This window comes from Malus domestica, chromosome 07, assembly GCF_042453785.1.
Source record: "Malus domestica chromosome 07, GDT2T_hap1".
NCBI classification, from domain to species: domain Eukaryota; kingdom Viridiplantae; phylum Streptophyta; class Magnoliopsida; order Rosales; family Rosaceae; genus Malus; species Malus domestica.
This window is the reverse complement of record NC_091667.1, coordinates 31,644,360-31,657,241: the sequence shown is the minus strand read 5'-3', so window position 1 is coordinate 31,657,241 and position 12,882 is coordinate 31,644,360. Positions and strand designations below refer to the sequence as shown.

The 12,882-nt window shown below is 36.9% G+C and overlaps 1 protein-coding gene and 1 pseudogene across 2 annotated transcripts; both read left to right on the top strand.

The window, feature by feature from the left end:
* LOC103411306 (protein ORANGE, chloroplastic-like) overlaps nt 1-12,882 on the top strand; it is a 71,544-nt pseudogene that overhangs the window by 12,079 nt on the left and 46,583 nt on the right.
* LOC103424790 (disease resistance protein RPV1) lies at nt 6,037-12,518 on the top strand. 2 transcript variants are annotated; one of them, XM_070825350.1, is made up of 10 exons: nt 6,037-6,689; nt 6,851-7,955; nt 8,201-8,632; nt 8,733-10,234; nt 10,324-10,586; nt 10,990-11,310; nt 11,435-11,577; nt 11,700-11,735; nt 11,851-12,087; nt 12,179-12,518. In XM_070825350.1, the coding sequence occupies exons 1-5, from the start codon at nt 6,217-6,219 to the stop codon at nt 10,343-10,345; spliced, it is 3,534 nt and encodes a 1,177-aa protein (XP_070681451.1). In that variant the 5' UTR covers nt 6,037-6,216; the 3' UTR covers nt 10,346-10,586; nt 10,990-11,310; nt 11,435-11,577; nt 11,700-11,735; nt 11,851-12,087; nt 12,179-12,518. The 2 variants fall into 2 exon arrangements, with proteins under 2 accessions (XP_070681451.1, XP_070681450.1); XM_070825349.1 differs by having other exon boundaries at nt 11,435-12,087.

The following is a 12,882-nucleotide window of genomic DNA, read 5'->3' as shown; positions in this document are numbered from 1 at the left end:
ACATCATTTTTTTATAGTCCCATATTGACAAGATTAGTAAATAAGAAAAAAACACCTCATGATTTATTCAAAAACACATTCAAAGTTCAGATGGAAAACAAAACTCATCATCTATCTACTTGTAAGCCCGAAGTTTTGTTGTTTCCCTCTCTCAATACAAAATAAATTAGTCTTTATGTGTTTTTAAATTATTAAGTTTGAAGTGTTTTTCTAAGTATAATTTTATCGATGTCTTACGTGTGAAAATAAATAATTTTCTTACATGAAGTTAGGGCACTTTTTTTTACGTCGTCCCGGGCCTCAAAAATTTCTGGACCGGCCCTATGAAAGGTGTTCTATTGGAAATATTCTTATTATTGCTTGAACTTGTATTTAAGCAATTTGTGAAGTTCTAGTAGTTTGTAGTTAAAAACATATACATCAAAGATTTCAAAGTAGTACCGTCACTACCGTGACATCAGATTAGAAGCCAAACAACCATTACTTGCTTGCTTTATGTCCGCAATACCGTTGGATATGGCACATATGTGGTGTGCGTACACGTAATCAAAGATATTTCCAATCACTCTAACTCACTCTTCATGTGAATAGGGAGATTGGAATATATTTCTAGTTTACAAAGAAGTTTTTGGGTGGGCAAGTGGAGATTCAATGTGTGTGTTATCACTAGTACAAAAACATGTTTGCGTGACGTAGCAAATTTCGTCGCGCAAACATACTTTGTGCAACGCTAAACACAAGATGTCGCACAAGTGGTCTTTGTGCGACGAAGGAGTGGGTCGCACAAAATTGTTTTGCGCGACGAAGGTACATCTATGTCGTTCAAAACTGTTTTGCGCGACGCACTCCTTCGTTGCGCAAAGTATGGTCGCATAAAGACCACTTGCACGACGTTTTGTGCGCCGCGCAAGATTTTGGGGCCAAACCAAGAATGTTTTACCGTTTTTTTTCCAACTTTGCACGACGCAGGTACACTACGTCACTCAAAACAGCTTTGCGCGACGCATGATGTACTATGCGTCGTGCAAAGTCAACATGAAAATGTCTCTTTTTGTCTTTCTTTCCAGTGTTCTAACACAAGTCAAAAGCTCCATAGTTGATTTAGTAAGTAGATTTTAATTTATTTATTTTGTACTCATAAGCAAAAGGGCAAAAAAAAAAATCTTTACGGGACGTAGGTACACCTGCATCGGGCAAAATACTTTGTGCAACGAACAACAACACATGGGAGAGGGAGAGGGACGACTTCGTACAACACAACCAACAACTACACAGGGGAGAAGGAGAAGGAGAGGGAGCGGGAGAGGGAGGGCGAGAGGGCAGAGACTGATTCTTGCAAAAGGATGATGTTATTTGTATCTGCAATAGGGGGAAAAAAAAACTTTGCGAGATGCATATGTACTTATGTCGCGCAAAGTTTTTTTTTTTCCCTTTTGCTTTTCGTTTTGAGTTATGTTATTACCTTTTTCTTTTTTAAGTAAAATGTGTTAGGTTTGACACTTGTAGATGACCAATTGAAACTTTTTCACGTCATCGAAATGTTACTTCACCTAGAAGCCACTTCACCATGTTGATACCCAGTAGCCACTTCACCTAGAAGACTACTTGTAGTTTTTTCTTTTTTATTCGGACATCTTGTATGTACATTTCCATATATTTTATAATTAAATACTTTTTTTGGTTAATTAATTATTGTTTAGAATTTAATTACAACATTATTAAAAATTAAGAAAATAATATTTTTGACCAAAACCAAAAATACACTTTGCGCAACGTAGGTTACGTTGCGCAAAGTCATTTTGTGCAACTCAATGACATGTGTCGCGCAAAGCATCTTCGCGTGACGCCACTTTGAGCGACGCAGCCTGCATCACACAAAATGGCTTTGCGCGACGAAGGGTTACATGCGTCGCGCAAAGTGGCTTTGCGCGATGCATGTAACCCTTCGTCGTGCAAAGCCTTATGTCACTGCCTTGCTGCGACGGTTTGCGCGTGACGAAGGTTCGTTGGGCAAAGTTTTGCGCGACATGTTTTGACTTTGCGCGACGAAGGACCTACGTCGTGCAAAGTGTTTTTTTTACTAGTGTATTAATGCTATTGAATAAATGAATTTTCAATGTAAAGTAATGCATTTGATATTCTAGATGCCTAAATGCCATTCGATAGTTATTTGGATTTACTATGATATGATATGGTGGTATTAAAAATTAGGCATAAGCAACGTGTTTGGAAGAGTTATCTTAAACATGTCACATCCGAAATTATCAAGAGAAGGCGAGAGAAATACCGTCGGATAGAGAATTACACTGATAATTGCTGGCACCAACCTGTATTTTCATTTGCAATAACTATGAGTAAAAACTGCAGTTTTGTAAGCTTGCTCTTGTGATTCTGTAACATGCAGGGGACAAGTATCTAAACTAGCTGCAACATATCGGACTGAGTTTGGAGGCTTGGTGTGGAAGGACGGAGTTCACAGGGTAATCCTAATGAGCATTTTGCAATAGTTCTTAGCAGTGGAGCCTAAAAATGGTCAATTTGGGTCTATTATATGCTCCAGCTCTATATGTAACTTATTTTTTCCGTTATCAATTAAATTCTTCTTTGTACTGTCGAATTTAGAAAAAAAATGATCCACCCCCATATGCCTCCTTGAAATTCCTAAGAATTATATTAGAACACCACTTAATAGTTGATACAACAATCTAGTAGATTGCGGTTCTAAGTTCAAATCTTGTAAATAGCTGAATGATTTACCGCCGATCTTGAATAACTGTTTTTAATTATCCTTTCACATTTGGTTCTTTTCTCTAATCACTTTTGTTTATTGTGTGGTTGTTACCATGCTATTTCTCGGATGCTTCCACATTTCAACCTAAGAATAATGCATTATTGATAGTTGAACACCTTAAGCACTGCCAAGAAGTCATTTTATAATATATTGGATAGTCTTTGTCATTTCTTGTTCGTTTATTTCCTCCTTTCCTCTCTCTTTCATTGCACCTTCCCAGTCGACGATATGTCGTTTCGCAAGTGCATATGCAAACATTATTATATTATAAACTTTAAGAATAATGCATTATTGATAATTGAATAGCTTAATCACTGCCAAGAAGTCATTTTATAATATATTGGATAGCCTTTGTCATTTCTTGTTCGTTTATTTCCCCCTTTCCTCTCTCTTTCATTGCACCTTCCCAACCGGCGGTATGTTGTTTCGCAAGTCCATATGCAAACATTATTATATAATAAACATTTTGTTTTTGTGGACTGAAGAAGCTTGACTTGGGTTTAGGTATTCCAGTACCATCCGTTCGTCAACACAGATACAACAACTGCCATTTTTTCATACATATATCTCCCCTGTACACACTCTATGTATATTGAAATCACCATTTACAATGGGTATATTGATATCATAGACAAGAACCACTAGGACTTGGAGTTGACTGAAGCAGCGGCAACGCTAGAAATTGTCTGAAGAGGTGCGAAATTTATAAGGGTAAAAGATTCTAAAAAAATGTAGATATCCAAGTTCTTTTAGATATTAGACAATATTATTGTGTAATGGTTGTTGACATGCTACTTCTCAGATGCTTCCACATCTCAATCTAAAATAAAGCATCATCGATAGTTGAATAGTTGTGATCACCGCTAAGAAGTCATTGTTATAATCTATTTGATAGTCTTTGTCATTTCGTATTTGTTTCTTTCCTCTTTTCCTCTCTCTTTCACTGCACCTTCCTGGCCGGTGGTATGTCGTTTCTCCAATCTATATGCAAACATTATTGTATTCTAAACTTTTGTTTTTGTGGACTAAAGGAGCTTGACTTGGGTTTAGGTATTTCAGTATCATCCGTTCGGCAACACAAACACTGCCATTTTTTCATGCATATATCTTCTCTATACAAACTTTTTGTTAGCTTATATTGAAGTCACCGTTTACAGTAGGGATATTGATATCATGGACAAGACTTGGAGTTGACTATAGCAGTGGCGAAGCTAGGAATTGTCGGGAGAGGCGCGAAATTTAGAAGGGTAAAAAGTTTTCCAAAAAAATGTAGACATCCAAATTCTTTTAGATATTAGAAAATATTAATGTCTTTCCTAATTTATCAACACAAAAAGTTACAATTGTTGTCGGCGATGTTTTATGCTATGAAAACATCGCGTATATAGATTCATTATCAATAAAAGCAAAAACATCTCTCTCATTGCAAACAAACCAGCTATCACTCAACCATTAATCTTCTATTTTGTTACGCAGTGGTATTTTTATTCATAACATAAAATGCTCTCTCCACCGAGCGGTCGCAACTGATAACACAAAAGCCAATATAAAAATGCATAGGGTTAAAACCCTATTGTTGTAGTGTGCCTGCCACCACTGTATTATTTATTTTTGGCGTGAATTAATTTCAATATGTGTTTTTACAAATGCTTTTGAATAAACAAATTTCTGCAATAGTTAGCCTCCTCTGCTTCTTGCTGTGACCTTCTAGCTAGCGTCAACTTTAGAACACGAGCGAACACAACAATGTGTAGTGAAGACATAGATTATACAAGTTCAAATCTAGTCAATATTTTTATTTTCATAAGCAATTTTCGGAGTTCTAGTAGTTTTGTAGCTGAAAGCAAGTATATCAAAGATTTTAGAGTACCGTTACTACCGTGACATCAAATTAAATGCCAAACAACCATTAATCGCTCGTTTGCCGTCCATGATATCATAGGATATACCACATGCTCAATGGCGAAGCTAGGAATTTTTCACCAGGGGGCTAGCTTAAAGATTTAAATCTTTATAAACAAAGAAGCTTGATCTTGTATTTTTCAGAGTATCAGCTAACTTAAGAAAATTTTCACTATGTAAGCCAATGATTTTCGTTATTAAACAAATACGTGTTAAAATTCAAACAAATCAAAACTTGTACATGTATAAGAAGCAGTGAGAAAAAGGATGTAAGAAAAAGAGACGGTTTGTAAACTGTATTATATAATTTTATATAATTAAACCAAGAGAATTCAGATTAAAGACGGTATATATGATGGACTACATTTGAAAATCAATAAAAATTATATGTAAAATGCATGACGGAGTTAGGAATTTTTCACCGGGTGGGCTAGCTTAAAGATTTAAATCTTTATAAACAAAGAAACTTGATCCTGTATTTTTCAAAGTATCAGCTAACTTAAGAAAATTTTCACTATGTAAGCCAAGGATTTTCGTTTTTAAACAAATACGTGTTAAAATTCAAACAAAATCCAAACTTGTACATGTGCAAGAAGCGGTGAGAAAAATGATGTAAGAAAAAGAGACAGTTTGTAAACTGTATTATATAATTATATAATTAAAATGAGATAATTCAGATTAAAGACTGTATATATGAAGAAGTATATTTGAAAATCAATAAAAATTACATGTAAAATTTTATTTTTCACTGAAAATTACATAGACTACAGCCCACGGTAGCCCTTAACGTGGCTATGCTGCTGCAGACTGACATGCTTATACTTAACCGGAAATATTTCTTATCACTCTACTTACTTTTGGTGTGAATAGAAAGATCGGGATATATTTCGGGCTTACAAATAACTAAATAAGTTGTTGGGTAGGCAAGAGTGGATTCAACAGGGTACTTTGACCCAGTCCCCTCATGCACAGCTGCTAAACCATCCTTTCTTAGCATTTTCTTGGGGGACAAGGGTTGTTTGTCCTCCTATTTTTGGTGCCAACTCTTGTTTTCTGTGGTCACGATTATGCCACGTTAATATTTTATATTGCTTATTTATAGAGATAATAAGACAAAAATAAATAGTAATATAAAATGTTGACGTGGCTTAACCGTGACTACACAAACAGAAGGGCATGGAAGGGCACCGGAAGTAGGAGGGCAGACAATCTTTGTCCTTTCTTGGGTCCAAACCAAACCAAATAAGCATATTCGTTTCACACCGAAATGTCATATGTCCATAATTGAAAGAATATTTTTATATTTTGAAGTCAATTTTGCCTAAAGGAAAATTATTTTCGTTAAATTTCCCGGAAGAAGATGTGAAAACACATAAAGCATTATTTTCTTTGTCTTCGTTGACTTCGTATCGATCAGACCAGTTTCTTCAGTGATTCAATTTATAGATCAATCGAGTATTTCTGTTCTTACATTATTCTTAGTCTTAGCTGCTCGATCATCGCTGACCAGGTGCGATCGATTAATGGCTGCTGCTTCTAACCTTGGTTGGAAATACGATGTGTTCATCAATTTCAGAGGGGAAGACACTCGCAGGGGCTTCGTCAGCCATCTCTACAACGCTCTGGTTAAGAAACCAATCAACGCCTTCATTGATGCGGAAAAGCTCAGAAAAGGCGACCACCTTTCCGAGCTCCTGACAGCGATTCGAGGGTCAAGGCTTTCGCTTGTAGTTTTCTCTCAAAACTATGCTTCTTCCACTTGGTGCTTGAAAGAACTCGTGCAAATCCTGGAATGCAAGGATACCAATAACCAGATTGTACTCCCCATTTTCTATGAAGTTGATCCGTCTCATGTTCGTAAGCTCAAGAAAAGTTTCGCACAAGCTTTTTCTGAGCACGATCGCGATTCTAACGCCGAAATGGAAGAGGTTCGGAGTTGGAGATCTACTCTTACAACTGCCACCTGTTTATCCGGCTGGGATTCGCGAAACTATGAGTAAATTCTAATTTGTTTTAGTTTCCTTTTAATTTTTGGGATTTTTGTAACGTTTAGATTTTAGTTTTAGTTTTAATTTCTATTTTTTTTTAACTAACAGATGAAAAAGACCCATTAATTATTATTTGATGTTGTTATTATATGTTTTTTAAATTTGACAGGAATGATGTGGTGCTTATTGAGGAAATTGTAGAAGATGTTTATAGGAAATTGATAGACATCTCATCAACATCAAGCAAAGATAATGGCTTGGTTGACATGGATTCTCACATGCATGAAATGCATTTATTATTATATCCTCCCGGAGGTGAAACGAATAATGTTCGCGTTGTTGGAATATGGGGTATGGGTGGTTTAGGCAAAACAACCATCGCTAGAACTGTTTATGATGAAATCTCTTGTCGATTTGAAGCTGGTTGCTTTCTTAAAAATGTCAAGGAGGGTTTCATGAAGCAGGGTGAACTACATATGCAGACACTACTTCTATCTAGTATCTCAGACAACAAGGTGGGGATTTCTGACATATTGAGTAAAGGTTTCCAGGTGATGTTAAAAAGCCTTGGTCAGAGAAAAGTTCTTATTGTTGTTGATGATGTGGACAAATTAGAACAAATTGAAGCTTTACTTGGAGAGCAACATTCCTTTGGTGGTGGAAGTAGGATTATTATAACAAGTAGAGATTCGCAGTTACTAAGCATAGCTGATGTGATATATAATCCCAAGACTTTGAGTGATTCTGGAGCTCTGAAACTCTTTAGGCAGCACGCCTTCAGAAATGACCAACCCACTAGAGATTATGATGATCTCTCGAATCGTGTTGTAGAATATGCTCAAGGTCTGCCTTTAGCCCTCAAAGTCTTGGGAGCTTTTTTGCATAAAAAAACCATACGCGTGTGGGAAGGTGAGTTGGAAAAAATAAGGAAAATCCCACAAAGGGGAGTTCATGATGTGCTTAAAACAAGCTTCGATGGACTAGATGACACGCAGAAGGACATCTTTCTAGATATTGCATGTTTCTTTAAAGGGATGAAGGAAGACCAGGCAACTGAAATTCTGGACAGTTGTGGTTTCCATCCTCATACAGGAATAAAAGTTCTAATCGATCGATCTCTCATAACTGTCTCAAGGTTGGGGGAATTGGAGATGCATGATTCATTAGAGGAAATGGGTTGGGAAATTGTCCGCCAAGAATCTATCAAAGATCCTGGGAGACGAAGTAGGTTGTGGAGTTATGAAGATGTTCGTCAGGTGCTAACTGAAAATGCGGTGAGAAATATTTTTCTTATGCAATTGTTAGTAGAAAGGTTCAACTTTTGATCAAAATCAATTTCTTAGACCCGTTTGATAACCATTTTTGTTTTCAATTTTTAGTTTTCATTGTTGTAATAATGAAATTGAAAACAATTAAACAGAAAATGAAATGATTATCAGACGGCTCCTTAAGAAACAATCATTAATTTCATAATCAAAACTAAGGTTCTCTGTATTTTCCTTTACTTTGATTTGCACAGGCTACAAAAACAGTTGAAAGCATAATTGTGGATTTCTCGTACTCAGGCTGGCCATGCTTAAATGCTGAAGCTTTTGGTAGAATGACTCAACTAAGACTTCTCAAGATCAGTCATAGGCACTTAAATGCTGAATCTGTTGTTAGAAGGACTCAACGAAGACTTCTCAAGATCAGTCATCATAGGAACTTAAATGCTGAAGCTGTTGTTGGAAGGACTCAACAAAGACTTCTCGAGATCAGTCATAGGCACTTCGTTTTTAAAGATGAGTACTGCAAACAATACCTGTTTGGGTCCTTAAAGTTGCTTAACCTGAGGTATCTCTCCTGGCTTGATTTCCCTCTCAAGTCTTTGCCATCCAACTTTCAATTCGAAAATCTTGTTGAACTTGACATGCAATATAGTCTCATTGATCGACTTTGGGAAGGAACCCAGGTACGTACAATCATTTACATGTATTTGTTTCTTTTAAATGTTTGGGCTTTGAGTGAGATGTCTTATTAAGTAATGCATGTTTTCCTGAATGTTTTAACAGACGCAGGAAAAGTTGAAATTCATCAATTTAAGTCATTGTCAATCCCTTAAGGAAACCCCTGACTTCACAAATGTGCCAAATCTTGAGAGGCTAATTGTTCGAAGTTGTATAAGCTTAGTTGAGGTTCACGCGTCTATTTCGACTCTTACAAACCTTGTTTTATTGGATCTGAATTGGTGCGCGGAACTTAAGATTCTACCCAGCAAAATTCGTATGAGATCTCTCAAAACCTTTGATCTTTCTGGCTGCTCCAATCTTGAGATGTTTCCAGAGATTTCAAAAGGTATGGAGGAGTTAGAAAAACTTAATTTATCCTATTCAAAAATTAAAGAACTGCCCCCATCAATTAATAATCTCACGGGGTTGAGTCATTTGAACCTATCACATTGCAAGGAACTTAAGATTCTACCTAGCAAAATTCGTATGAGATCTCTCAAAACCTTTAATCTTCTTGGCTGCTCCAGTCTCGAGATGTTTCCAGAGATTTCAAAAGGTATGAAAGAGTTAGAAGAACTTAATTTATCCAGGTCAAAAATTAAAGAACTGCCCCCATCAATTAATAATCTCACGGGGTTGAGTCATTTGAACCTATCAAATTGCAAGGAACTTAAGATTCTACCCAGCAAAATTCGTATGAGATCTCTCAAAACCTTTAATCTTTCTCGCTGCTCTAGTCTTGAGATGTTTCCAGAGATTTCGGAAGGTATGGAGGAGTTAGAAGAGCTTAATTTATCCTGGTCAAAAATTAAAGAACTGCCCCTGTCAATTAATAATCTCACAGGGTTGAGTCATTTCAACCTAAAAGATTGCAAGGAACTTAAGAGTCTTCCCAGCTGCATTCATATGAAGTGTCTGAAAACCTTTAATCTTTATGATTGCTCCAGCCTTGAGATGTTTCCATCGATTTCAGAAGGTATTGAGGGGTTAGAAGAGCTTGATTTATCCGGGTCAAAAATTAAAGAACTACCCTCGTCAATTAATAATCTCACGGGGTTGAATCATTTGAACCTATCAAATTGTCAAAAACTTAAGAGTCTTCCAAGCAGCATTCGTATGAAATCTCTCAAAACCTTTTATTTTTATGGTTGTTGGAATCTTGAGATGTTTCCAGATATTTCAGAAGTGATTGAGGGGTTAAAAATTCTTGATTTATCATGGTCAAAAATTAAAGAATTGCCATCATCAATTAATAATCTCACAGGATTGAATCATTTGAAACTAAAAAATTACAAGGAACTTAAGAGTCTTCCAAGCAGCATTTGTCAGCTCAAGTCCCTTGTCTCTCTCTCTCTTTCCGGTTGTACAAAATTTGAGGTGTTTCCAAGCATTAAAGAAGATATGGAAGGATTAAGAGAGCTTTTCTTGGATGGAACATCTATCAAAGAGCTTTCCCCCTGGATTGAACGGCTTACGGGGCTTCAGTATTTAAATCTGATACACTGCAAAAGCCTTGTAGGTATTCCCGACACGCTCCGTGTTCGCCCCAACCCTCCAATTTCTAGGTAATCAAAATTCAAACCCTATTTTTGATACGGAATTAAAATTCGAAATTTGGGAAATTTTATTATCTGAATAAAGAAATAATTTTCAGGGGTTTTGGGTACTCTGTTTGAAGCAATCAATCGGACACTATGCCCCATTGCGGCGGCTTTGGTGGAATTGGCGTTGTCAGATGGCTAGCCACGGCCGCATATTTTGAAATCCCAAGAGGTGGCATTTTCCAAGGAGAGGTACATAACTCCACCGCCGGATTCTATTGATTTGTGCTTGTGCAGAAACTGTGAAGATGTTGGTATGTCAATTCCCGTTGCTAACTTGCTAATGCCACCGTTGCTCCTCCAATTTGGGTGAAAGGTACTTTGCATTTCCTTTTATCTTAACGTGTCTATATCTGCAAATTACAGTGGATGAACGCTCTGAATTTGTTTAAATGACTTTTTTTTTTTGGGTATATGTGGGGCATTCATCAGTAAACTCTGCAAATTACAGTGGATGATTCATTTGCTTGTCGTATGAATCGTCAGCAAACTCTGCATTCATCAGTAAAACCATGGTATTCAATACAACGAACAAGAGCAGCTATGCAGCTTTTAAGTTCTACAGAAAATTGCATGCTCACATAAAATCTGCCAAAAATATACATCTGTCAAGATTTTAACTCCCTTTGTGCACCATTTATTCCGCTAACGAGTTTGATCTTTAAGTTTCTTTTGTTGGAAAATTTTGATCTTGAAGTCTGGCACACATGCTTTTGCAGGGAAGATATATGAGATTGGATCGTCTGGAATTGGCAGTCTAAAAGGGCGCATCAAGAGGAGGAATAAATAAAAGCCTTAACGATTTCATCTTCCTATTTGGAAGAATGTCACTTCTTCCTTTGCAAATCGCGACAGCGGCGACCAGAGCCTTTCTTCCAGACCAGTGCCCTTCCGTCCCAGCTTTCCTCATCAGCCTCTTGACCTCCGAAATCGCCTAAAACTCGACTGAATTTTACAGAATCGGTTGCCGTCATTCACCGCTACAGTCCCTCACTGCACAGCTCATTGAGCTTTCTGGGTGCTCTTGCTCCGAGCACACAGTGAGTACTATACTAATATTTCACTAGAAAATGCCCATTTATATGTTTAATTGTTAAATTTGTGATTAAAGTGAGTAACTTTGAGATACCCAGATTGTTAAATTGAGTGCTGCTTATTTTCCAGATTCAGACGAAAGATGGGTACTTCCTGGATTTGAGATGTGAAGGACTAACAGGAGTCGTGTTTGTTAGTGTAATTTCTGTACGGTTGAGATGTGAAGAACTAATGAGATTGCTCTGGTGGGGATTGTTCCCCGTAACTGATACGTGAGTAAAATATTGATTCTCTGGACGCCTGATTAGTGAAAAGCCTTACTTTCATAGCTCCTTCTAATTTTTTCAACATATTGGTCCTACTAAGTTGATTATTTTAAATTTTGAATGTATAGCTCACTATTTGGTGCCCCCTGATCTGAAGTTTTCAGGTTCTGTTGAAATTTCCTTTCTTGAAACTAACTATTGTGTAAATTGATGAACATCCATCGGATACATTTTAAATTAGGCTCTAACCAGGTGATGCATGGTTCTTAAATTCTCCAGAAGAATCGCTGGAATTTGTCTTTGCAGATGAAGGTTTCTATGTATGGGTAGGAATTGTGCGTCAAACACATTGGAGTTAGGGGCACATCTTTATCAGAAAAGAATAAGATTTATGCTTTACTGTAGGATTTTTGGGATTGGAGTTGGCAGGAATTGGCTCGATTTGATCTGTCAGAAATGATACGCTGCATATATTCGACAACAAGCTCCGAAGTCTTTGTTGTTGGACATTCACAGGTCTTTAGACTCTTCACACCTCTTCATCTACTTCAAATCTCCTTCCCTTGCTGCTACTTTTGGTGTTTACTCCATGTATTCATGTAATTAGGGAACAATCATGTCTTTAGCTGCTCTCACCCAGCCGGATATAGCTGAAGAAGTGGTTGAAGCCGCCGCTCTTTTCTGCCCAATATCATACTTGGGAGCATATCACTTCAGAATTTGTTATCTTCTGCACATTATATGCAGCGAATGGGTAGTCAACCTTTTGGATTCAATATGTGATGGCTATGTTAACTGCTTGGAGTGGTTGTATTTGATTTTGCTTTTGATTGTCGAGGTTTCAGTACTATGTTCCCATGTTGTATGTTTTTTTGTTTTCAGAGTAATATAATATGGGCGTGAGGGCCTAGCCCCCCGGCTTCGACTGGGTTCCAACCCTCTTTAAATATTTCTTTTTAATTTATGTTGTTGTACTTGAAAAGGGCACATTATTCGCTCCAGGCACCAAAAAATTCAGGACCGGCACTAGTCTAATATCCTAGTGGAGAAGCGTTTGGGTTCTACTCATGCGTCCCGAGTTCAAAATTCCCTCTCCCGTAATGTAATAGTTTCAAAGTCTCCTGAATATCTTTTTTTTTTTAAATGTATGCAAAGAATTTGTCTAATTTTGAATGCGTAAGAAATGAAAATGGTTAATTGAGTCACTCGTTAAAAGTATTAATTCCACACTTGATCATCTTATATATGAATGAGAATGTATCATTTTTATATTTTTTTATTACGAACAATATTTTACACTAATCTTATATA

Bases quoted from the DNA above. Each gene is read 5' to 3' on its own strand.
- LOC103424790 (XM_070825350.1), top strand. From the start codon at position 6,217: ATGGCTGCTGCTTCTAACCTTGGTTGGAAATACGATGTGTTCATCAAT. The intron at 7,956-8,200 runs GTGAGAAATATT...TGATTTGCACAG, and splicing joins AGGTGCTAACTGAAAATGCG to GCTACAAAAACAGTTGAAAG. The intron at 10,235-10,323 runs GTAATCAAAATT...AATAATTTTCAG, and splicing joins CCCAACCCTCCAATTTCTAG to GGGTTTTGGGTACTCTGTTT.